The sequence below is a fragment of the Ochotona curzoniae genome, unplaced genomic scaffold (genome assembly GCF_017591425.1).
Source record: "Ochotona curzoniae isolate NIBS_2020 unplaced genomic scaffold, NIBS_Ocur_1.0 scaffold_1852, whole genome shotgun sequence".
In the NCBI taxonomy this organism is placed as follows: domain Eukaryota; kingdom Metazoa; phylum Chordata; class Mammalia; order Lagomorpha; family Ochotonidae; genus Ochotona; species Ochotona curzoniae.
Genome location: NW_024467087.1, coordinates 29,873,311 through 29,896,903, shown reverse-complemented (window position 1 = coordinate 29,896,903; position 23,593 = coordinate 29,873,311). Strand labels below are relative to the sequence as shown.

The 23,593-nt window shown below is 42.0% G+C and overlaps 1 protein-coding gene across 8 annotated transcripts in view; it reads left to right on the top strand.

The window, feature by feature from the left end:
• The window catches only part of TMEM164 (transmembrane protein 164), a 164,634-nt gene that overhangs the window by 89,019 nt on the left and 52,022 nt on the right, over positions 1–23,593 (top strand). For 6 of the 8 annotated variants that reach the window (XM_040999605.1, XM_040999612.1, XM_040999607.1 and 3 more), the window contains one exon: positions 4,239–4,305. The exons of 1 other annotated variant lie outside the window; for it this stretch is intronic. In XM_040999605.1, the coding sequence (XP_040855539.1) occupies positions 4,239–4,305 (67 nt within the window). Of the gene's footprint in view, positions 1–3,690; positions 4,086–4,238; positions 4,306–23,593 lie in introns of those variants that run through there. One more of the 8 variants, XM_040999609.1, reaches the window with a different exon arrangement.

The window sequence follows — 23,593 nt, the reverse complement described above, 5'->3', positions numbered from 1 at the left end:
CTACTGCTTTCTGAGGCCCATTAGCAGGAGTGTGGATCAGAACTGGCTCAGCTGGTGCCCTTATGGCACCACAAATGGAAACTTAACCATTAAGCCACAATACCTACCCCCCAACTCTTTTGTGTAGTGGTAATTTTGTATTCTCAACAGTGTATGAGAGTCCCATTTTTTTGTTTTGTTTTGTTTTTGTTTTCCATACCCTTTCCTGGAATTGCTATTGTTCACATTTTAGCAATTCTAACTTGTAAGGAGAGGCATCTGCTTGTGGTTTTATTTACATTTCCCTTCTGGTATGAAACATCTCTTTGTGTCCTCGTTTGCCATGTGTGTTTCTTGCTGTCTGTAAAACTGCACATCTGCAGAAAGTCATAGTGTTCCAAACCTGCAAGTTTTTTTTTAAGTCCAAAAATCACAGCATACACCAAATAAAATATAGATACAATACAGTGGCCAAGACTTTGCGTTTGCAAGAAGGAAATAAGAAGTGACTTAACTGAACAGAAATCCTTCTTAATCTCTCTAGTCTTTGCTTTTGACTTTCAGTCTGTCCTTTTGTCCTTCTGGACCTCTTTCTCATACTTTTAAAGTTTTAAAAAATTCCCTGAGTTATTTTTGTTGTTGTTGTTTCTTTTATTTCTTCCTCCATGTCTCCTCCCTTCCCCTTTTCTCCCTGTTCATTCTTCCATTCATCCATTTTGCGGCTTTAGATGAGTTCTTCACCTTTGTTTAACAAACACTTGCATTTTACTCTACATTTTGTGATTTCTGAGAATTTTATGAATTACTTCGGCAAGAACCCAATGAGTAGGGGACTATTGTACTTTTTGGACCAATGAAGGAACGTTCCGAGGAAATTTTGATGAGTTGCTATCCATTACCCATATCCTTTAGAAATCTGGAGAACAGGCTGATGGCAGCTACAGAACAAAAATAAAAGCTTTTGCTTTTGATTTGGTCAGTTTCAAACCTGTTGGATTGTGTTATGAGTGTAACTATGTGATCAGGCAAGTTTGGGTACAAAATGCAAGCGACTCCATTTCCCGTAGATATGACCCTCCTAGCCTCAGTGGGCATGCTAGAGCCTTCTGTTTGGGAGCCTTCTGTTTGGGCTGTAGCTTCTCTCTCTCTCTCTCTTTTACACACATGCACACACACACACACACACACACACACACACACACGGAACATATGTCATTCTCATTGAATGGATTTGAAGCAGAATACCATAGAAAAAAACACTGCTTGAAACTTCGTGAGATCTGAGTGTCACTTTCTATCTACAGCCGAATATCTGTGTGAACTTGGGCAAGGCAATCACTTGGACCTTTGGTTACTCAACTATAAAATGAAGAAGATGATGATTGTAATAAAAACTGTGACATTGAATGACGTGGTGTATTTGGATACTTAGTGATTTACACACAGAAATATACAATACATGTTAGATGTTTTTGTAACAATTAATATGAAAGACATCCTTATATATTAATGCTAACTTATCCTTTAGTGTATATGTAGCTTATATGACTGAATTTTTGAGAATGCACAATAAGGCTTGTCTTTAGGATGTTACGAAGTTAGAATCTTGCTCTGAGTTTTATCTTCTTTATCTTTGGCTTTCCGTGAGCTTTTGGAATCAGTCCCATCCTCCTCAAGATTTAACTTTTGGTGCCCAAATGTCAAATTGGCCTTGTGCAAATGCCAACATTCCCTTGAGGTCAATGGCAAAGCCTGGCTTAGGAATCTGGTTCTACCTAGACAGGCAGAGGGAGCTTACTTCTCCCAGCATGAGTCTTCACCCTGTGGCTGTGACATGGGAATATCCAGGGGCACATCCAGGGGCATGGTTAAGCTGAGGTCTTGACCTTCAGGCCTGCAATGGCTGTTAATTGCTCCAGCTCTAAGCCCTAGTGTTTGAAGCAGTTAGTTTCTCAGAGCAAAGGCTGACCCTCTTGAAAGATCCTCCTAAAGAATCTTGTTAAACTGGCCAGGTTAGGGTGGCAGGAGTGATTTTGCATTGCTATACCACCTACTTGTTGTGGAATAACCTACCCCCTACCAATTTGTAGGACAGTGAAGGCTTGGTGTAGCCAAAAAGGCTTTACCACTTTAGTCATTTTCTGAAAATTTATTAAACCTGGAACAAGAATGATGGAGGAGCTAGAGTAATCCTTAAAACTGAATGGAAGGCAAGAGGAACATGCCTTATTCTTTCCACCCAAGTTCATATTTGGGAGGGAGGGAGGTTTAATTTGAGGCAGAGAGAGGAATAGAAAAGTTTGATGTCTGGAGTTTGAATCCTAGCTCCAATATCTTATGTATAGTGTTGACAAGGTCACTTCACTTCTTAGAAGCTATTATAGTGTTCCAAGAATGGGAACAGTGTGACTGGCATTGTGGTACAGCAAGTTAACCTGCACTTTGTCATATTAGCATCCCATATCAAAGTGTTTGAATCCCAAATGATCTGGTTTCTTTCCAGTTCCCTACTAATGTATCGGGGGTCCTCCCGTCCCGTGGAAGAAATCACCTGACACTTGAGAGAGTCTCCAAGGCGCTTTATTCCGATCTTCCGTTGAAACCGTTATGACCTTTAAGTCCGTTAAGCTGACGTCCCTCCCCCGCCAAGCCCCCTGCTTATCTGTCAAACTTGTCCAATCAGCTTAAAGATAACCAAGGCACACCAATTAGGGCAAAGGGCCAATCACAGGGCAGGAAATGGTCAGTGCCCCCAACACTAATGCACCTTGGAAAATAGCAGAAGATGGTCTTAGGTGTCGGGTCCTTCACCCCACCTTGGAGACCTGGATGGAGTTCTGGGCTCTTGGCTTCTGCTTGGTTACAGCTGTTGCAGCCATTTGGGGAGTGAATCAGCAGATGATTCTTTCTTTCTGTTCCTGTCTTTTTTACACTGCCTTTCCTATAAATAAATAAATCTTTAAGAGATGTAAAAACCCATGCACTTATTTCAGAAAACTACTATAAAGATTAAGTGAGAGACCTCATGTAAATAATTTAGTGTGGCACATGCCTGGAATATGTTAAGTGCAAGGCATCACCGTCATGGAGGCTTTGATGAGCAGGCAGGAAGAAAAGCTGGGAGAAGTAAGAAACAGCTCTGGTATCTCTCCCTGAGACGCCTCTTTAGTATTACATATTCATGAGTGCCAAGAGGAGAACTGAAGTTTTGGGAGAGCTGAAGTGTGGACATTCCTCTTCCCCATCAGTGGACAACAGATTTCCCAGGTCTGGTGTGTGTGTGTGTGTGTGTATGCGTGGGGGGTAATTTTCAGCTAGTGAGACCCAAGGCACAGGTTTCTGTGACTCTTCAAATCTGCTCTTCAAGAAGACTAGACTTTCATTTTGCTTCTTCCTTAGGAAACAGTTTGAATCCATCCCTAGAGCTGTCTTGTGCAGGGTTGTTCCTGATTAACCAGGGTTTGTAGTACATGTTGCGCAAGCCTCGTATTGAGAGTGCATGACAGTATCACGATAGAATGATCTATACCACCTTTGCACATGCACATGCTCATTCTCTCTCTCTCTCTCTCTCTCTCTCTCTGTCTCTCCCTGCCCCCTCCCTCCCTCCCTCCCTCGCTCCCTCGCTCCCTCCCTCGTTCTTCCTTTTAAGCGACTGAGCACAGTATGTAAAATAGATCAAAGCTTGGAAGACTGCCACTTTCCCTCCCTGCTTCCTGCAGCAGTTCTTAAAGGCATTTCTAAGAAAGTGAGGAAACTGTTTGCAAAATGTGGCAGTTGGCCCTTCCAGGTCGTATCAGCCTCTGTCTGGCCCTGGATGTGTGAATGAGCAGGCACAATGTATTAAATAAGCTTCCCCCTGTGCTAACCAAACACTTGCCTCCTGTAGTTCCTCTTTTTTAGTGCTGCCCAGGCTGCAGCAGTTGGCGGCCTTGGTTGCAGCCCTTGGTGAGGGCTGACTGAATGCTTATGGAACATAGAGCTCATTACGTAATGAAGTGTTACAACCAAAGTTTGTTCGGGAAGTGCTCAGTAGATTCTGAGGCAGAAGTAGTGCTCTTCAGAGCACCTCAAATAACACAGAATCTGCTGCATTACTTTATTTTGTAAGTGTGCTAGCTCCAGTCCCATTTCTTGTGAGAGGTCCCCAGGTGCACATAGTCTTCTTTCAGACGGCATGGCTCAACCTGACACATGTTTTCCTACCTCTGCATGAGAAATCTGAGTGGGAACTGAACTGCATCTTTCTCCTTCTCCAGGCTACAGATGCATATGTTGAATGGGGCTCTGCTGGCACTGCTGTTTCCTGTGGTAAACACCCGGCTGGTAAGTAGTCTCTTCTCAGACTGTTCTAGCAACGTGCAAAACAGTGTTTGCTTGCTCCTTTGTTAACCAATGCTTGTCCTCCGTCCATATGCCTACGTGATTTTATACACACATATACGTATAACACACACAGAGAGGAGTTTCATGGAGGTGGGAATATTTTGTGGAATTCTGGAACTACATTATTGGTTAGGATCAGAACTGGGGTATACTAAAGATCCTATAGAAACTTTTTAGAATTGCTGGTGGAAAGGAAAGAGAACTGAGCCCCATCTATTATATAGGTACTTTGGTGCTGTCCATGCTGTTTGAAGGGGCTCCTCTGGAGCCACATTGTTCTAGAATAATCTGCTGGGGAGTTTCAAAGCCAGTCTGGTTCACCAACAGCTCCCTTATGCAAGACTTAGGCTCCTTCCACATTCATCCAACTCCATGGGGCACTCTAGGCACACAGACAGCCAGGGGTTACCAGGGAGAATCCCCCTGTGCCAGAGAGTGAGGGGGATAGCCAGGTTAGGGAGAAGCAGGAGCAGGCAGGGTGGCAGGAGTTAGTCCTCAGATTCTCACATTTTTGGTCAGGGAGGGATTTGCAAACCAGCTACACTGGGAGACTCACGGAAAGAAATCATCTATAAAATCATTCCTTGTGCTTTTCGATTTTCAGCTTAAATTTGCCTTAGACATTAAGGTCATGGTTTAAGTCTTGAAATGATCATCTTTTTCTGTAGAATGTTACACTCTGGATTTCTTTCACATAGCAATTGTCTGCAGTACATTGGCAAGTATTAAGGCCTCTCATTTTGTAGACAGAAACTGACGTTTGCAGAGTCACATAAGTCTGAAATGGCAGCTTTAGGTTTAGAACCAATGCATCTGTTTTGAGTTTGTTTATTTTTAGTTGCTTAATCAGTCTTGACAGATTCCAAATAGTTCATAGATACAATTCTTTCTTAATAAAAGATTAAATTAATTATTGGAAACTCATATATACAGAGAGGAGGAAAGACAGAAAGATCTGTCTGTAGATTCACTCCCCAAGTGGCCACAATGGTTGGAGCTGAGCTAATCCGAAGCCAGGAGCCAGCAATTTCTTTCCAGCCTCCCACATATGTGATGGGTCCCAAGGCTTTGGGCCATCCCTGACTGCTTTCCCAGGCCACAAGCAGGGAGCTGGATGGGAAGCAAGCCGCCAGGACACAAACTGGCTCCCCCACATGGGATACCAGCGCATGCAAGGGAAGGACTTTAGCAACGAGGCTACTGTACAAGGCCCTATAGATATAATTCTAATAATGTATTTCCTTCTTTCCATCTCAATCTTCCCCCCCCTACCTTCCTTTCCTTTTTTTTTTCATTTTTGAGATACCATATTTTAAGTTTACATGGTAAAAAGGCTTCATGTTTCGCCAGATAAGACATTTAACAAGTAAAAAGCAAAAATACCCTAGTTACTGGGAACATAGATAATAGCTGTAAATAACAACTGAGTGGAAAAGTAACCTTTTCAAACCAAATAGAGTCCATTTTAAAGTGGTCACAGATCATTAAAACTATAGTAGTGTGACATTCTGAACCATTGGTTTGGGAAAGATATATAACAAAGTTGTACAGAACTATATTTGCAGCCATACTGGGAAATGCAGACTTTTTTTCCTTTTTTGTTTGTGTTTGTTTTCTTTTTTAAAACTTGTAACTTCCACATACAAGAGAGAGCCTACACTTTCTTTTGATCCTAAACTCAAAGCTACATTTGTTCCTTCTGCAGATTTAGTCATCTGCTCCTCACGAATATTGATATCCTCTCTCATGATCATAACATGTGGCTAGATGCATATTATACATGTGGAGAAATTACAGGAGAAAGGTACGTGGGCCAGTTGAATAGGAGAAATATGTTTTAAAGTTCTGTGGCACAGTAGGATAATCATGGTTAGGTAACTGTATTTCACAATCACTAGCAGAAATAAATAATAATTGTCTGAGATTATTGGTTAGCCGAGTGCTCTGATCTGACCATCATACTCTGGGTGCTCATATTGAAATAACACACTGTACTCTGCTAATACATACAATTACTATGTGGCAGTGAAATGTTATTAAAGTGTTTGTAGAAGAAAAGAGAGAGCGAGCAAAACGCATTAATCTAAAGCAGTGAGATCTTGAATACTTACTGTGAAAGGACTTAAAGTTTATGGAAAAATGACATAAAGCAACTATTTTGTTGTAAAACTGATGGGATTCATGTGACTTTCGTAACATGCACTCTCTATGAACTTTTAAAAATGCATTGCTTTGTTTATTAGGGAAGCAGAAGGGTAGGGATCCAGGCAGAAGAGAGACTAAGAGCGTTCCTATTCCCTAGCCCACTCCCCTAATAGCTCTTGTGGCTGGCACTGAGCCCAGGGCTGCGCAGGGCTCACAAGTTGAGAACATAATCCAGGTCTCCCCACAAAGGTGGCAGGAGCCCAGTTTATTAAGTCATCCCCATCCCCCAGAGTCTACATTTGTAGCAAGCTAAGGGTGAGGTACCGGAGCACTCTGAAACAGAATGGGGGTGAACTAACTGCTACCTGCTTGCTGTCTAAACTTTGTGAAGGTCTCTTGTATGCTGCAGGCTCACCTAAATAGTTGGATTTATTTACTCTATAGTGTCAGCATGCATCAGCACATCACATTGTACCCCATAAATATTTGTAACTATTTGTCAATGAAAAATGAAAAGAATATATGTCACTCATACTGTGACCGTCATAGGAGAGTCCAAGCTTGCGTAACAAACTTGTAGCTAAGCCTGGGCTTGTTTCCAAAGTATCACTGGGGATTCTAAGGTGGAGCTGGAGTTGAGAACCTCCAAAGCTGAGTGGCTACAGTCATCATGTAAAAGACTTGTTAAAAAGTTGTGACTTGCTGGGCTGAAAGATTTGATTGAGAAGGCTTGGGTGATGGTAGGCAATGAACACTTGCAGCAAATCTCCAAATGATGCCCAGGAAGGGCCCTCAGATAACTCTGGGCCCACTGGTGTCCTTAGGCCTAGTGTAGTTGTCACTTGTCTCAGGCCTATAGGATGAGAATTTTCCTTGGGTAGCTTATGTAGCCTCAAACCCTTCTTTTCAGGAACCTAAAATGCCTCAAAGACAGACGCCTGGAGCTTCCATTGAGTGGGTTCCTTGGATAGGGCACAGGAACAGTTCTTTTGTCTTAATAGGAAGGGTGCATTCTGTGCAGTCTTTTCCTCTGAACTGGGATCAGCAGTGCAAGCTACTGCCATTGGTACTGCTGCTCTGGCCCGCATCTTTATGCCCTGTAGCATGACTTGCCTGGCTTTCCCTGGTGAACTGTAGAATCAGGCCTCCTACCCTGGTCTCAGCCCTAGAAGGGGCAAAGAAACCATCTTGGAAACAAGCTTACACTTTTTAATTTTTTAAAGGCCGATTTTACATACTAAAGTATTATTCCTTTACTGACTTAGGGAGTGGGGCAGTGTTGGAACAGATGCAGGTGCACACTGCCTAGCAAATGGATCCAGTGCTGTCTTAGCCCATCACTCTACTCAGTTTGCTCCAATTGTCTCAAGAGATTGAGAGATCACACAGATAGTTTTCCTCATGGTGCACAGTTCTCAGGATTACAGAAAGGGGAAAGATGTCAGAAAACTCCCAGGGCTAACAGAGTTCATGATTTTGGGTGTGTTTCCAACTCCCCCCATCCCCAAAACTGTGGTCTAACATTCTCCGCTGTCAGTTGAAATCAGCATTATTACCTCAGACAGGCTAGTTAAGCTCCATCCACACGGAGATGTTTTCCCAATGAAATCTGAATAACGTACTTGTTGAGCCATTCAGCATGAGCAGAAGTTAAGACTGCATAGCACAAGAATGAGAATAAGGGCCCACAAGAGCTCAGTTGCATTCCTGAGATCGGTTAGAAAGCCAGTGGTGAGTTTGTGTTTAGTCCATAGTGTTATCCCTAAGGTGCTTTAGTCTGTTTTCCATTGCTATAATGAAATTCCTGAAGCTACATACTTCTAAAGAAAAGAGGTTTATGTCAGCCCAGTTCTGGAAGCTATAAACCCAAGCAACATGATACAGGTTCTGGCGAGAGTCTTCCTTGGCTACAGCATGTCTCACTCAGCAAATGGTTAAAACACTCAACAAGAGTGATAGATCATATTGCTCTCTTCCCACCCTCTCTTCTCTTACCCTCATCCTTTTCTGTCCTTGTCTTTTCTCTCCTTATAGTAGACATGACATCAAATCTCTTGCATGAACAGCTAATACTTTGCAAGTAGATGCCAAGCTGGTCAGTCAGGAATGTCCTTAGTTACCATCTCTGACAGTCAGCCTTCTTTTAATGTACCTTCTCTGAATTAATGGTAGCAGTCACTCTGGTGGATCTTTGCATTCTTTTTTTTTTTTTTTTCTAAAATGAAGCTGAAAAGAGCTTGGGATGTCTCTGCATGCATCATTATAGTTGGATTTGGTCTGCTTCTTTCAGATGATCAGACCCCTTCTTGGACAATTCTGGTCTTTAGGGAATTTTGCTTTCCAATCCCTTAGTTGAGATTCGGTTGATTTAAAATAAGTCTCAGGGAAATGGGCATTTTTTTTTTCCCTTAAACCTGATGATCCAATTAGGCAGAAAGCCAGTTTTTTGAGTTGTCTTTCTTCCTTTCTTCTTGGACCTTTATATTTTTAATCCTTTTTTTCTTAAACTCATTACCAGTAATGAAGAAGCAAGAAAAAATAAAATGAACTAATTAGTGTAGATGCCAGTACTTCAGACATACATAGCCTTATATACATGAAGAAAGAGTTGGAGTGCATTACCAGAGTCAGCTCAAGGATTTGCGGTCAGCAGTGTTATGTCCATGTGCTGTAGTATGCTCTGTGACTCACTGGCACTGGGGTTTGCAGACCAGCTAGAGAGTGCCCAGGTTTCAGTTCCCCCGACTCTCCATCTTCAAAGCTGTCACCTAGAAGAAGGACCTCAGATTCCAATGGTCTGTGTCACAAGTAAGTGCTCCTGACCACCAAAATTGTGGGCAGTGCTTTCTGGCTTTGGATAAGTACAATAAACAGAATTTTCTAGTTCTGTGCCCTTTGTTTCATGGAGGTAAGGAAGAGAAATGCATCATGGAACTATTGATTATTAGATTATTGGGGGGACGCAAAATTTGCATAATTGAATCATAGCTTCCAGAAGGGGAATTTAGGAAACTGAATAACTCACTTGAGAAGCCAGGGTGGGTACTCTTAGAATCCAGGGTCCTTGCCTCAGGCTTCAGAACTCTCTTTATTACATGACAGAAATTCATAGCCCATTTGCATGCTGTTGAGGCAGGATGCTAGAAGTGGTTTTTAGCTTCCTTCCATCTGAAAGCATTCAGTCATAAATTTTCTTTGAGTAGCTGAAGGCAACAGTTGTAGAGCCTCTTTCCAGCTCAATGCATACATGATTTTGCAATTTTAGAAAGTGTGGAGACCACTACTTCTTCTCTTGCTCCCCTCTACGATCCCACCCATGGACTGCATATGAAGAGCCCTCTGTCCAGGCTGTCTGTTGTTTATAACTTGGAGAATGGGTGTGTTATCTAGTTTATGAGCTCCTTGTTATGGCTTGTCCTTGTGGTGATACTGGCTCCTGACTTTGGAAAGAATGTCCTGTGGTCCAGGTCAAACCACCTTCTTGAAATTAAAAGCCAAGTGGTGGGAGAAGAGTAGGACACCCATTAAACCTGATTACACACTGGATTTTAAGTTGTAGTTCTCACCTTGGAAAGCTCATAGTCTGGCCTTCGACTAAAGCATGGGGCAAGTGCTATATCCTCATCACTCTGCCTTTTACCCATTAACCTCCAAGACAGCTTTCTAAATATTATGAGCAGGGAAGTCAGACTGTCAGTCCCCCTTCCAAGCCAAAGGTTCTAGCCTGACCTATGTTTGTGTTTGTAATAATCTTCTACTGGAATTCAAAGAAGAATGATAATGATTCTTTTAATCAAACTTCTTTCTTCTTTAAAACCTCAAACCTTGAGTTTATCATTATCTCGTTTTCAAAATTGCCCATTACTGTGTATCTATACCATTTCATTATATTAGTTCTTTTTTTCCCACCTCGCCTTTTACACCATTCTTTTTGTCTGGTGGATGATTCTTTTGAATGTCCCTAAATCTTAATTGAGTTGAAGAGGTTGGTAATGTTTTATCACTCCTGGGCTATCTCCCCATCACTCATGAATTTATCTCAGTATTCTTGAGATGTTAACTTTACTGCTAACATACCTTGTTGCCCATGTGTGCTGCTGAGAATATTTTGTTGTCACCAATGCAAATAGGCCTGTGAATATCACTCTTTGCTAATTGGCACATTGAAATGTGCTAATTGACCTAGAAAAGTTATTTTTGTGACTGGCAAGCTGAGCTATTTTTAAAAGTTACAGTTTGTATTTTAAACTTGAACTGGGGACCAAGTGTCCATTTACATTTTGAGGGTATTTAAAAGAAAGTTTGGTTTCTGAAGAATCCTTAACTTCTTGAAAAACTGATTGAAGTAAACTTGTGCCTCAGTCTTTCTACAAAGGCCAGAATGCATGTGGTAGACAAATGTACTGTGTCTTACGATGTTGAGGCTGTTGAGGGTCATTTTAGGATCCTGGTCCAAACTGTAACCTAGGGAGTACTCTCATATATGCCCAACTACTACCTTGATTTTTATATGAAACTTGGAGCATCTTACATGACCCATCAGTTTAGCCTAGACTGCTTTTTTTTGTGTGTGTGCCAGAAGTCTTGCTAGTGCCACTGAGGTCACAAAACAGTTCAGGTACATTCCTGGCTTTCCAGGAACTTGCAGTTGGAGGTGGTATCTTGGTGCACAGAGTTAAGCCACTGCTTTTGATGGATGGCATCCCATATCAGAGCAGCCAAGATCCCTGTTAATGCTGGAAAGGCAATGGATGCTGGCCCATGTGCTTGGGCCCCTGTCACCTACATAGGAAACCTAGAAGACACTCTGGGTTCCTGATTTGGCTTTGGCCACCCCAGACATTTGAGGCCATTTGGGGTGTGAATCAGATAGAAGATCTCTGGATCTCTATCCCTGTCTCTGTCACTCTGCCTTTCAGATATATAAATCATCATCTTTTTTTTTTTTTTAAAGAGCTTGTATTTTTCTTACATAATATGTAAAGTCCTGTGAAGTAATGGCAGTGTTTGAGTTGAAGTCTTGGAAAAAGGAAAACCACAAGGTCATTTGGGCTTAATTGCAAAAGTGCAATTGCTCCAAGTTCCAAGAAACAAGAAGAGGATTAACGTTAGCATTGATCCAGGCCGTGGAATTTACTGAATGATTTGCATATAAATGTATTTTTCCTTTTTTAATAAGGAACCTCATTTTACATCTGCATTGGCAGAAGTTCAGAGAGGTTAAATTATTTGTTCAGCTACATGGTTTGTTACTGGAAGCTAAACTTGTGTTCTTTGCACTCCCACACACAACCCCTGAGAGTATTGGTTATATGGTTAAGAAAGACTTCACCAAGAATAAACTCAAATTGAAGGTTGAATGGCAGAATGTGAGTACAAATTGCTGAAGGAGAAGACAGATCAAGCTAAATGAATGGCCTAGCATAGATACAGGAAACAGAAAAGTTTACCTAGATATTTCTTTTTAAAAATATGGCTTGTTTATTGTTTATTTAAATAGAAAAGGAATTAACCTCATTTGCTGTTTTACTCCCCAGATATTCATAATAACCCCAGCTGGGGGTCCCTAACTAGAATCCCAGATCTCAACCCACGTCCCGTGAGTAAGTGGCAAGATTACTTGAACCATAACTACTGCCTCCCAGGGTCTGTGTTAGCAGGAAGCTAAGAGTCAGGAACTGGAGCCAGGTATCCGACTCAGGATGTCTGGTATGGGATGTGTCGTAGCTGAGTACCCCCGTATTGAGGTTTTAAAGAATTGTGTAGGGAGTTATAGATTCCATTTGTACATACAGATATTGCTATTTATTTTGACATCATTGAAAGAGAACTCTGCTTGACACTTCTCCTCTGGTGTGTCTTTAGCTTGTGTAGTGTTTCAGTCTGGTATATGTTTCCTGGCTCATACTAATAAGAATCCCTTTCATGTGGATGGGACTTTGCAATCAGAATAACTCTTTCCCAGGTATCTCACTGCACTGAAGTTGTGAAGTGGATGGGCTCGGATTCGGTTATATCCTCAGTAGGCTCCTTGCAGGTGGGTGTTGTGGAGGGGAGCTGCAGGGACAGACAGAGATGAAGGAAGTGGAAAGTGACTAGAGGGAGGAAGTGAAAGCTAGAGAGGGTCAAAAAGATGATGAAGGAGATAGAAAAGCAAAGAGATAGGAGCTGGCATTGTGGCACAGTGGTTTAAGGGACCACCTGCAATGCCTATAGGCCACATGAACTCCTGGGTTTGAGTCCCTGCTGCCGTGTTTCCAATCCAGCTCCTTGCTGATGTGCCAGGGAAAGCAGTGGAAGATGGCCCAAGTGTTTGGGCCCCTGCCATCCGTGTTAGAGATTTGGAAGCGGTTCCTGGTTCCTGGCTTCAGCTTGACTCAACCCAGGGTTTTGTGGCCATTTACAATGTGAACCAGTGTGTGGAAGATCGAATCCTCTCTGTTTAACTTTTAGGTTTTCTGTTTTCCTTTTCAAGTAGAGAAATAAATCTTTTAAAAAGAGAGAGAGAATGAGGAAAAAAAAATTCCGCAAGTTACTTAATCTCCGTGACCCTCAGTTCTGTCATCTATAAAATGGGTTTGACACAGTGCCCACCTCACAGAGCTTTTCTGAAAATTAAATTATTGGATGTGTCTAAAACATGGCACCTTTTGCTCTTAATGATTGCTGCATAATTGAAACCCAAGCCCTATGAGGTAGGTATTAGTGTTTTCATTTGGCTCTCAGGAAATAACCAAACTGACAACAACTGGTCTTTCTGCTATCAGAAGCTGTGATCTTCCGTCCCTCTCACCCCTCAGTGTTTAGATTGATGTTCAAGTTTTAAGTCAAGTTATAATAAATTGTAGACCATATTTTAAAATTAATTGTGGGGGTAATTCTTATGTTCAGATCTTCTTGTTATGAAAATAACACATTGAAAAAATACTGAGATGACTATAAATACAAATCTTAGCACCTTTCCCTATCAGCTTTCAGTTCTACTTCCCCGGGGGGAAATTGTGTCAGTGGTTTGTGTATCTTTTCACACGTCTCTTTGCTTCATACATTCAAACGTTTTCATATTTCAATTTAGGTTTCTTATACCAATGATATTATGATATAAATGGCATCACTGTATTTTTTTCTTGAGCCTAATACTTATACTAGACAGTAATCTCCTGAGGCATGGGTGTACCATATTTTTATTTACTTTTTCCAAAGTTTATTTTAAAATTGTGATTCAACATACAGTATTTACACAATTTTAAAGTGTCTAACACAACATTTCAATACATATTTGCAACTTAAACTGACCGTATCAGGCTCACAATAATGCATTATATTTTGTAAAATATATGCTTCCTGTAATGTAGTTTTGTTGCACTAGATGTGCAACCTATCCCCCAGGTTCTTTCCAAAGTGTATTAACTGTTCTCTCTGGACACAGACATTGTCTTTTGCTTTGTGACTGCCCCCTGCAGGACCTTGTATTCATCTATCTAGCATGTCTAGCATGGACAAAATAAATCAGTTTCCCAGCTAATCCGAGACCTCTCAGTTGCTCAGGAAAAACTTGGGGTTCTTTTCACATATGTACTGGGATCTTGGGTGTGAAGTTAGGAGGGGGGTGATACCTGATATTTTTTTCCAGGTGTATTTAATTTTTTTTTTCATTTACTAAACATAATACTGTTTCCCTGAGTACAACTAAAGACTTCCACTGAAAATTTCTGAGATATAGAAACACATAATTAAAGAATAAAATTATCATTGCAAGGTGCTTAGTTTTCTACACACTGAAAGGCAACAAAAATTAAGTTGCTTTTGAGCTTCTTTATCTTTACAAATGTTTAAATGATTTCTTTGTGTGTATATATGTAAATATGTGTGTTTCATGCTGGAAGAAATAGAAAAGAGAGAAAAGTATCGGAGTGAAGCAGAAATTATCAGGCAACACTGTTAATGTTATTTGCTGTATATTCTGGAAATCTTTTATCACTGCCCAAATGTTAAGAGTTAAAATACTATGCTTGCTATAGTGTAATAGCATATAAATATATTTATGTATGTTTATAAATGTAAAATATATAAATACATTATTTATCCATTTATATATATATTATGCTATGAGCCAAACTATTTGTATAGTTATGTCTGGCCCCCATGGCTGTTTATATATATAATTAAATATATAAATGCATTATTTATATTACTTAAATATATATATACATATGAGCCAAACTATTTGTATAACTATGGCCCATATGGCTACTCCCTTCTGCATAGAGCCATGTGATCTTGGGTAAGGTGCTGAAACTTTCTGATTCCATTTACCATTCTTAAGTATGACAATTTTCATATATATATATATATATATTTCATTTAAAAATTTTATTTATCTGAGAGAGAGAAAAAAGAGAGAGACTGAAGGAGAGAGGGAGCACACTCCTCAAATGCCTGCAGCATAAGCAAGACTACAACCATGTGCCAGGAACTTGATCCAGGTCCCTCACATAGGTGCAGGGCCCTAACTCTTGAGTCATCATCTGATATTCCCTAGGATGCACCTGTATAGGAAATGGGAATCAGACGTAGAGCCAGGAGTTAAACTCAGGCTCTCTTAAATGGGGATTCAGGCATCCTATATAGTGTCTTAACCTGTGAACCAAATGCTGCCCTATCATTTTCTTACTGGGAGAATGGTGCTCAGTTGAATGGAAGTAATGTAGGATCCTCATTTCCCTGATTTCCTGGCCTATAGTGAATGATCACATGCTGTTGTCACCAGTGTTACTGATGCTGCCTTCAGTGTTGACAGGGGACTCCCGTGGATACACGGTACTAAAAAAATATATAAGAATTATAGGGAGAGAGAGGGAGAGAGTGATCTTCCATATGCTGGTTCACAAACCCCTCCCAAGATGGTCAAAAGAGAGAGAAAGAAACAGAGAGAGAGGTTGAGAGATCCTCTATTTACTGGTTCACTCCCTGGATGGCCTTAACAGCCAGGGTTGGGTCAAGCCAAAACCAGGAGCCAGGAGCGTTGTCTGGGATCTCCCACGTGGATGTTGGGATCCAAACACTTGAGCCATATTGTGGTGCTGTTTCCAGACCATTCTTAAGAAACTAGATTGGAATGGAGCAGCTGGGACATGAACTAGCACCCAAATAGGATGTCAACATCTCAGGGCTTTTCCCATTGCCTTACAATACCAGCTCTACTATACCCTTTTTTGATGTTAGTCTTCAGATCTTTGACCCCAGGTCTCTGAGCTCTTCAATGTCCTGAAGGGGGCTTTGTTTCTAAATTAGCTTTAGCTGAGTGAGATTAAAATTTCCTGGCAGACTTTCTTGTCCACACTGACTAAAACGGCCTCTGTTGTTTGTGTTTGTTATCAAGTCAGTCTGTTTGATTAGGGAATTGGCCAACCCTCTGTCCTCCCTCATGACAGCTGACCTAGGCCGGCTCCTGTTTTGCTTTGAGTTATTGAAGTAAATGCAGTGTCCAGACCTTTTGGGTTTGTCAGTAGGCCTAAGCCCCTCAGACCATTTAGGGAATGGCAGCAGGCAGTGACTGAGTGTGAGGCTAGTGCCAGAAGTAAAGCTCACTGTTTTGCCTTGTTTCTGTTTTGCTAAAATGAGAGAACAAGCAGGCTTTCACAGTATTATGCAATGTCTTCCTCTTCACCCCAAACCATCACCCCGTGCAATGCTTTCTTTGCAATAGAAGCCTTATCTGGCAGATGACTTCCTTCTGTCCAGGACCACTGGTTCTCAACCCCAGACCCACTTTTTTTTTTAAGATTTATTTATTTATTTATTTATTGCAAAGTCAGATATACAGAGAGGAGGAGAGACAGAGAGGAAGATCCTCCGTCCAATGATTCACTCCCCCAAGTGAGTGCAACAGCCGATGCTATGCTGATCTGAAGTCAGGATCCAGGAACTTCTTCCAGGTCTCCCACACGGGTGCAGGGTCCCAAAGCTTTGGGCCGTCCTCGACTGCTTTCCCAGGCCAGAAGCAGGGAGCTGGATGGGAAGTGGAGCTGCTGGGATTAGAACCGGCGCCCATATGGGATCCCGGGGCGTTCAAGGCGAGGACTTTAGCCGCTAGGCCACGGTGCCGGGCCCGAGACCCACTTTCAAATTATACTCCTTCTTCAAAAGCACCTCAGGCCACCAATTCTGTCACTGCCTGGGATACCAGCATTCCATATCCAAGCGATGATTGAGTCCCAACTCCTCCATGTTTGGTCCAGCTTCCTGAAAATGCAACCTGGGAACCAGTAGTTGGTGGTTCAAGTACATGGGCCCCTGGCACCCATCTGAGATCCAGATGGAGTTTTTGACACCTAACTTTGATCTGGGCCAGACAAAATGATGTTTTATAGTTTTCACAGCACAGGCTTTATACTTCTTTTATTTTGTTCCTTGCTATTGCGAATGGAATTCTTTTATTTTAATTTTTGGGTTGTTCTTTGCTATGCTGTAGGAATACAGTTCATTTTCTGCATTGATTTTGTATTATGACATGTTTCAAAACTCTTTTTTTTTTTACATGTGGACTTCTTCAGAATTTTTGTATATAACAGCATGTGATTTCTGACTAGTGATAGTTCTAGTTCCTCATTTCCTACTTGGATCCTTTTGTATTTCTTTTCCTTGCCAAATTGCCCTCTCTAGATCTTTCAGTATCATATTGAAGAAAGTGGCAAGAGTGGACATCTCAGCTTCCTTCTTTACCCAAAGAGGGGGTATTGATGGAATACTAAATTATTCACCATGAAATATTAAGTTACCTGTGTTTTTTTTTTAAGATTTATTTATTTATTTATTATTGGAAAGGCAAATTTGCACAGAGGAGAGACTTCCATCTACTGGTTCACTCCTCAGATGACCTCAACAGCTGGAGCTGAGCCAATCTGAAGGCAGGATCTAGGAGCTTCTTCCAGGTCTCCCACATGATCGAAGTGGCCCAAGACATTGGACCATCCTCCACTGCTTTCCTAGGCCATGAGCAGGGAGCTAGATTGGATGTGGAACAGCTATGTGCTTGCTGGTGGAGCATTAGCCAGTTGAGCTAATGCACTGTCCTCCCCCTTTAGTTTTTTTTAAAGATTTACTTATTTTTATTTAAAAGGCACATTTATGAAGAGAAGGAGAGGCTGTGGTATTTTGTTTTTAAGATTTATTTGAAAGTTGGAGTTACAGAGGCGGGAGAGGGAGAGAGAGAGAGAGAGAGAGAGAACAGATTTCCATCTGCTGGTTTAGTGCTTCAGTAACTGCAACAGCCAGGGCTGAACCAGGTCAAAGCCAGGAACCAAGAACTTCATCTGAGTTCCCCACGAGGGTGCAGGGCCCCAAGCACTTGGGCCATCTTCCTCTGCTTTCCCAGGCAGTTATCATGGAGCTGCATTGGAAATGGAGCAGATGGAACATGAACTGGCACATGTAATGGGGTACAAACATTGTAGGCGGTGGCTTTGCTTACTACACCACATTGCTGGCTCTAGTTAATTGTGTTTTTTTTTTCCCCATAAATTCCTTCATCAGGTTGAGGAGGTTCCTTTGGTCATGTTTTTAAATTTCCACTTACTTATTTTAAGTTCAACTGATGCATACAATTGTCCTTATTCATAACGCACTAGATGATGTTTTAGTCCAAGTATGCATGATGTAGTACCTTCCGTCACATTTAATAAGCATCTGTGGTTGCTTATTATGGACATGTTTAGTCATACAGAGTTTGGAGTTGCTTAGGGGAAGAAAATGTCGCTTTCCTCTACCACAGGAAGCATTAGGATACCTCAGGAGTTCAGACTCATCTATGTTCAAATTCAAATATGGACACAAATTTAAAAGAACTCTTGAAGCAAACAGAATTTCCGTTAGCTCAAGCTGGCATAAAAAAGGACCACAGACGAGTACAAATTTGCTTCTCCGTGCCTGGAGTGTGGCAGTCTGAACTCAGATGTGTGCATGGTGAAGGCCCTCTTTCTGGCTCCCTTTTCTCTGTATTCTCATGTGCCAAGGGGTTGAAGACAAGCTTTTGGGTATCCGCACGATAAGGTGACCAATACCAGAATGGGGCCCCACCCTATCCCTTCGTCTCACTCTAATTGCCTTTTTTTTTTTTTAAATCCCAGCTCCTAATAGCATCACATTGAAAGGTAAGATTCTTACATAATTTTGCAGGGCACAGGTGGCTGTTGGACAGCACAGGCATTTAGTCCATCACAGTAGGCTAGAATAGTATACCTGCCCTGTGTGACATGAACAGATTTTAAATCGTATGATTCATTGCAGTCAAAGGAGTGAATAGAGGGCGCCGGTAGGCATTTACGATAATAACCACCTTGAGTGGATGGAGGGCTTCCTTTTCTGCATAGAACTCCACTGTATTCACCACAGTGTATCTGTATAGACTTGAAAGGTAGTGATTTCTTGAGAGGAGGCAACGGAAGCCCAAAGAGGCTAGAGAATTAATCTGAAAGCCCTTAGCTACAGAGCGGTAACCTTGCAGATCAAAAGATCTGTGTCCAGACAGCCTCAACTTCCTTGCTGTAGCTTGGATCTTTGGAACTCAAAGTGTGATCCACAACCCAGCAGGACTGAAATTCAGAATCTTGGCCCCATGGCATAACTATAGAATGAAAGGCTGCATTTGACCAAGCCATCCTGGGGATTGCTATACGAATGAGGGTTTTGAGAAGGGCATGAAAAATCAGATTTCCTGCAAAGAGTGAAATACTGTTGCTAAAGCTCAGACAGGAAAAGTGAGTAGTCTAAGGCCACACAGCCCGTGAGTGGCAAATCTCAGAGAAGCACTCAGGGCTTTTGATTTGAAGCCGATGCTTGGTGCTTGTTCTACACTCTCTGTTGCATGTGTGTGTTGCATGGGATATGGTCGCTTAGCTGCAGCTCGTAAGAAGAGACTGAAGGCTATGTAGTGAAACAATTGAACTTTATTTGGTTTCCGCAACTGTGAAGCAGGGAGAATAACATTATCTACATTCTAGCTATTGTATTGTGAGGATTTGATGCAGTAATGCTTTATGGGGTAGCAACTGAGGTAGACAATGGTGTTTTTGGTCATGTGGGCAAAAGAGAGAAACATAGAGCTCCACATGGCATCCACCCTTCACTTGAAACCACTCTCCTGTCAGCCTTCCTCTTTGGCTCATAGAACTAGGACTTTGAGCGAAGCCACTGAGACTTTATGATAAACTGAGAGTTTAGAAAGCCCAAGTGAAGCATGCTCAAGCTTAGTGATAAGAGCTGGTCGGAGAAGCTGTCTAAGGTGGACAGGGTTAGAGAAACTTCTGAAGGCAGGAGGCCCTGTAATGTAGTTGATAAGCATATGTCTACGAGCATGAGGATATTTCCAAAAGTGTAAGAGAAAACAAAATAAAAATGAGTTTATTTTAGAGTAAAACAATTTTGAAATCTTTGCATGTTTTATGACTATGCATTTTCAACATATTATGAGAATATTTGTCATACTTTTGCTACATCAAAATGAATTCATACTTTTTTATGAATTCATACTTTTAAAGAGGCTTTGTTTTCATTTTATTTGAAATATACACTCATACATCCATATCCAGAAATTTTCCACTCCACAAATGCCTCCAGCAGCCAGAGCTGGGCCAGGTTGAAGCCAGGAACCTGAAACTCCCTCTTATCTCGCACATAGGTGGCAGGGACTCTAACACATGAACTCATACAGGCTGTACAATAGTAGGAAGCTGAATCAGAGAGGAAATAGGGGAATGACTTGTACCAAGCATGCTTAAATGGGATGCAGGCAGCCCAAGAGGCAGCTACACTTGTACTTCCAAACATTTTAAGTAAAAGATATTCAGTCCATCTAGGTGTTAAGACTATGCATGCAAAAAATTATAATAGCCATCTTGTAATTAACACTAACTTTTAAAAGTCATCAAACACCAGGGAGCAGAATCTGGGTTTTGAATCTAGCTAGACCACAGTTCCGCTCTTGCTAGAACTCTACTTCCATCAATAGTGTTTCTCAGTCTGTTTCACAATGTAAAGTGAGGGCAGTCATATGTATTCCTAAGTCTTCACTAAGTAAAGTAGCATGCACAGTACTTACCACAATGCCTGATACATAAACAGTAAGTGTTCAGTGAAGCTAAGAGTAATTTTTTATTAACAGCAACAGTATAAAATTTTGAGTTGCTATAGATACCTTTGAGAATGGTTTTGACTTAGAATTGAGAAGATTTGGAACCCAACAGAAAGATTTTTGGAGAAAAAAAGAAAAAAAAAACAGCAACAACCTTTCCAAGTTGCTCAAAAAATGATGAATGAGCCTTGCTGTGAACTGGGAAGTGGAACTAGAAATAATGGGGTGTTTGTAATCCTCCTCCATTGCAGGTAGCTGATTTCCTCCTGCAGTTCCTGTTGATTGTGGTGGTGCAATGTGCATATACAGCAACCCCAGGAGAGTTGCCTGGGCTGGGGGTTGCAAGGGCTGCAAAATATTCAAGGCGAGACAGGTCCTTGGAGTCCTGCCCCAGGTGCCCTGTGTGGTCATGGGCTTTAATCTCCATCTTGTGGGGAATGCCTTGAGAAACTGAGCATCCAGGCTTGGAGTATGAAGCATGAAGCAGGTTCATTCTGTTGTACTGTCCTTAGATACATTCCCCGTGCTCAGGGATAGGCTTGTTTTCTGCTGCCTAATTTCGGTATCAGCTGGAAGCTTTTTAATAAAAATAAAACCCAGAGGAGAAATGATATGATATCTGAATTTAACACAAAGTGAGAGAACAGCAGATGTTGCGTTCTGTCTGAGGGTTCAAAGGAGGAAAAGCAATTAGCAGCTGCTACTGATTTAGCAACAGACACCTGCTAAATGGAAATCTGTAAAACTGGCCAAGCTTGGCACCACAAGTGCGTACACTGCTTCTGGGAATTGTAAATTATGTTGGCTCCAAATGGCATTGGACGTGGTGGGGTGCTCTAAAGAAGCTGAATATGCTGCTCTAGACCAGCAATGTTGTCCTAAGATGGCAGCAACTTAGGGCAAATGGAGAGGAAGAAAGGAGATTGGATATTCTGGGAGTTGCCGGGTTACTGTTTGTTTCTGGCCTGGTTCACAGGCTGGCTCTTAAGGGCCCATGCCTTAGGAGCAGACGGGACAGCCAAAAGGATTGTGGGATACTCTTGCTTCACCCCCCTCCTCCCCACTGATCCACAGCACGCCTGTTTTCCCTACTACAATCAGTGAGTGTCAAAGCAGGAGGAAGCCTCACCTCTGAACTCAAGGTTGCTCCTGGCCCTGGGGAAGACAGACTTGGCAGCAGCAGCCTAGTGGATGTCTTCCATCCATGAGGAAAGGCTTCAGAGATCTTCGCGTTGAGTGTGTGTGGAAGGGAAGGGTTCATTGTGGGAGGAGGCCACTCTACAGGGATATTTCAAGATATTAACAGGGAAAAAGGTCAGTGTGTAGGTCATCTTGATGATGTTGAAATAATTGGGCAATTGCCATTTGTGGCTCATACCACAACCACTATATGTAATGCTGTTTCTCAGTCTCCAAAGTGGGCAGGAGGTCAGTTGTAACTTGCACCAAAGGGGTGAACTGTGTCCTGTTTCCAGTGTTGAGCAAAAGGAGGGCAGTTTTTCTGGTGGACCAAGGGACAGGGGATGCTGTGAGCAGACACATGGCTGGAGATGTTCTGAGAAAAACTGCCTGGACCCTTATCCAAAGAAAGGGTTTTAGTATCAGCTAAAATTAAATTCCTTGTTCCAGATATGGAACCAAGAGGAGATTGTTTGTTTGTTTTCCCTTTAACTAAGCCCTTAAGTAAGAAATTTCATGACAGATATGTTTTAATTTCACTTCCTCTCCCTGACAGTGCCAGTGCAGTAGGGAAAAAGGAACAGCAGATTAAGGGTAGAGGGAAAGCTTGGGTTTCCAGGTAAAATTGAGGGAGCTCCACTTACCAGGAAATGCCTTTCAGTTAGTTCCAAAAATGGATTAATCACAACACAAACATGTATCAGGCCATAGAGGGCCAGGGACTCTGTACCCGTAGCGCTTATGAAAGTAACCAGGGCTCTCAAGAATAAGTCTGGCCATGCCATGCATAAGTCACCCATGGTTCACTATAGGTATGTTCCCATCATACTATTTAAACATTTTTAATGATTGATTTATTTTTCTTTGAAAGTCAGATATACAGAGAGGAGGAGAGACAGAGAGGAAGAACTTCTGCCCGATGGTTCACTCCCCAAGAGGTCACAATGGTCGGAGCTGAGCCAAACGGAAGCCAGGAGCCAGGAGCCTCTTCTGGGTCTACCATGTGGGTTGCAGGGTCCCAAGGCTTTGGGCCGTTGTCCACTGCTTTTCCAGGCCACAAGCAGAGCTGGATGGGAAGTGGGGCTGCTGGGATTAGAACCGGCGCCCATCTGGGATCCTGGAGTGTGCAAGGCGAGGACTTTAGCCACTAGACTACAATACCAGGCCCTCTTTAAACAATTTTTAAAGACTTATTTGTTATTTATTCAAAAGATAAGGTGACAGGAGGAATGGGGGAGACTGAGAGACAATTTTTCATCTGTGTGTTCTCTCTCCATCATAACCATAAGAATCAGGAGCCAGAAGCTTCGTTAGAGTGTTCCATGTGAGAAGCAAGGACCCAAGTACTTTACTTAGATCATCCTCCTTTGCCGTCTAGCAGGGAGCAGGATTGGATGCAGAGCAGCTGATACTTAAATTGGCAATCATATGGGATTGCTGGTGTCAGAGGTGGTACCTTAAGCTGCTATACCATTACACCAATCTCTTCTACTTCACTCTTAATAATTGAAGTGCCTGAGTACCAAGTTGAAAATGACCTCTCAGCAACAGAATTGCTGTTTGTTCTGTTTAAAACTAAAAATATGGGGGCCTGTTGTAGTAGGGCCTAGTGGCCAAAATTCTCACCTTGAATGCACTGGAAACCCATATGGGTTTCGGTTCTAATCCTAGCAGCCCCATTCCCATCTAGCTCCCTGCTTGTGGTCTGGGAAAGCAGTTGAGCTTGGTCCAATGCCTTGGGACTGTGTACCCATGTGTGTTCTCTGTGTGAGA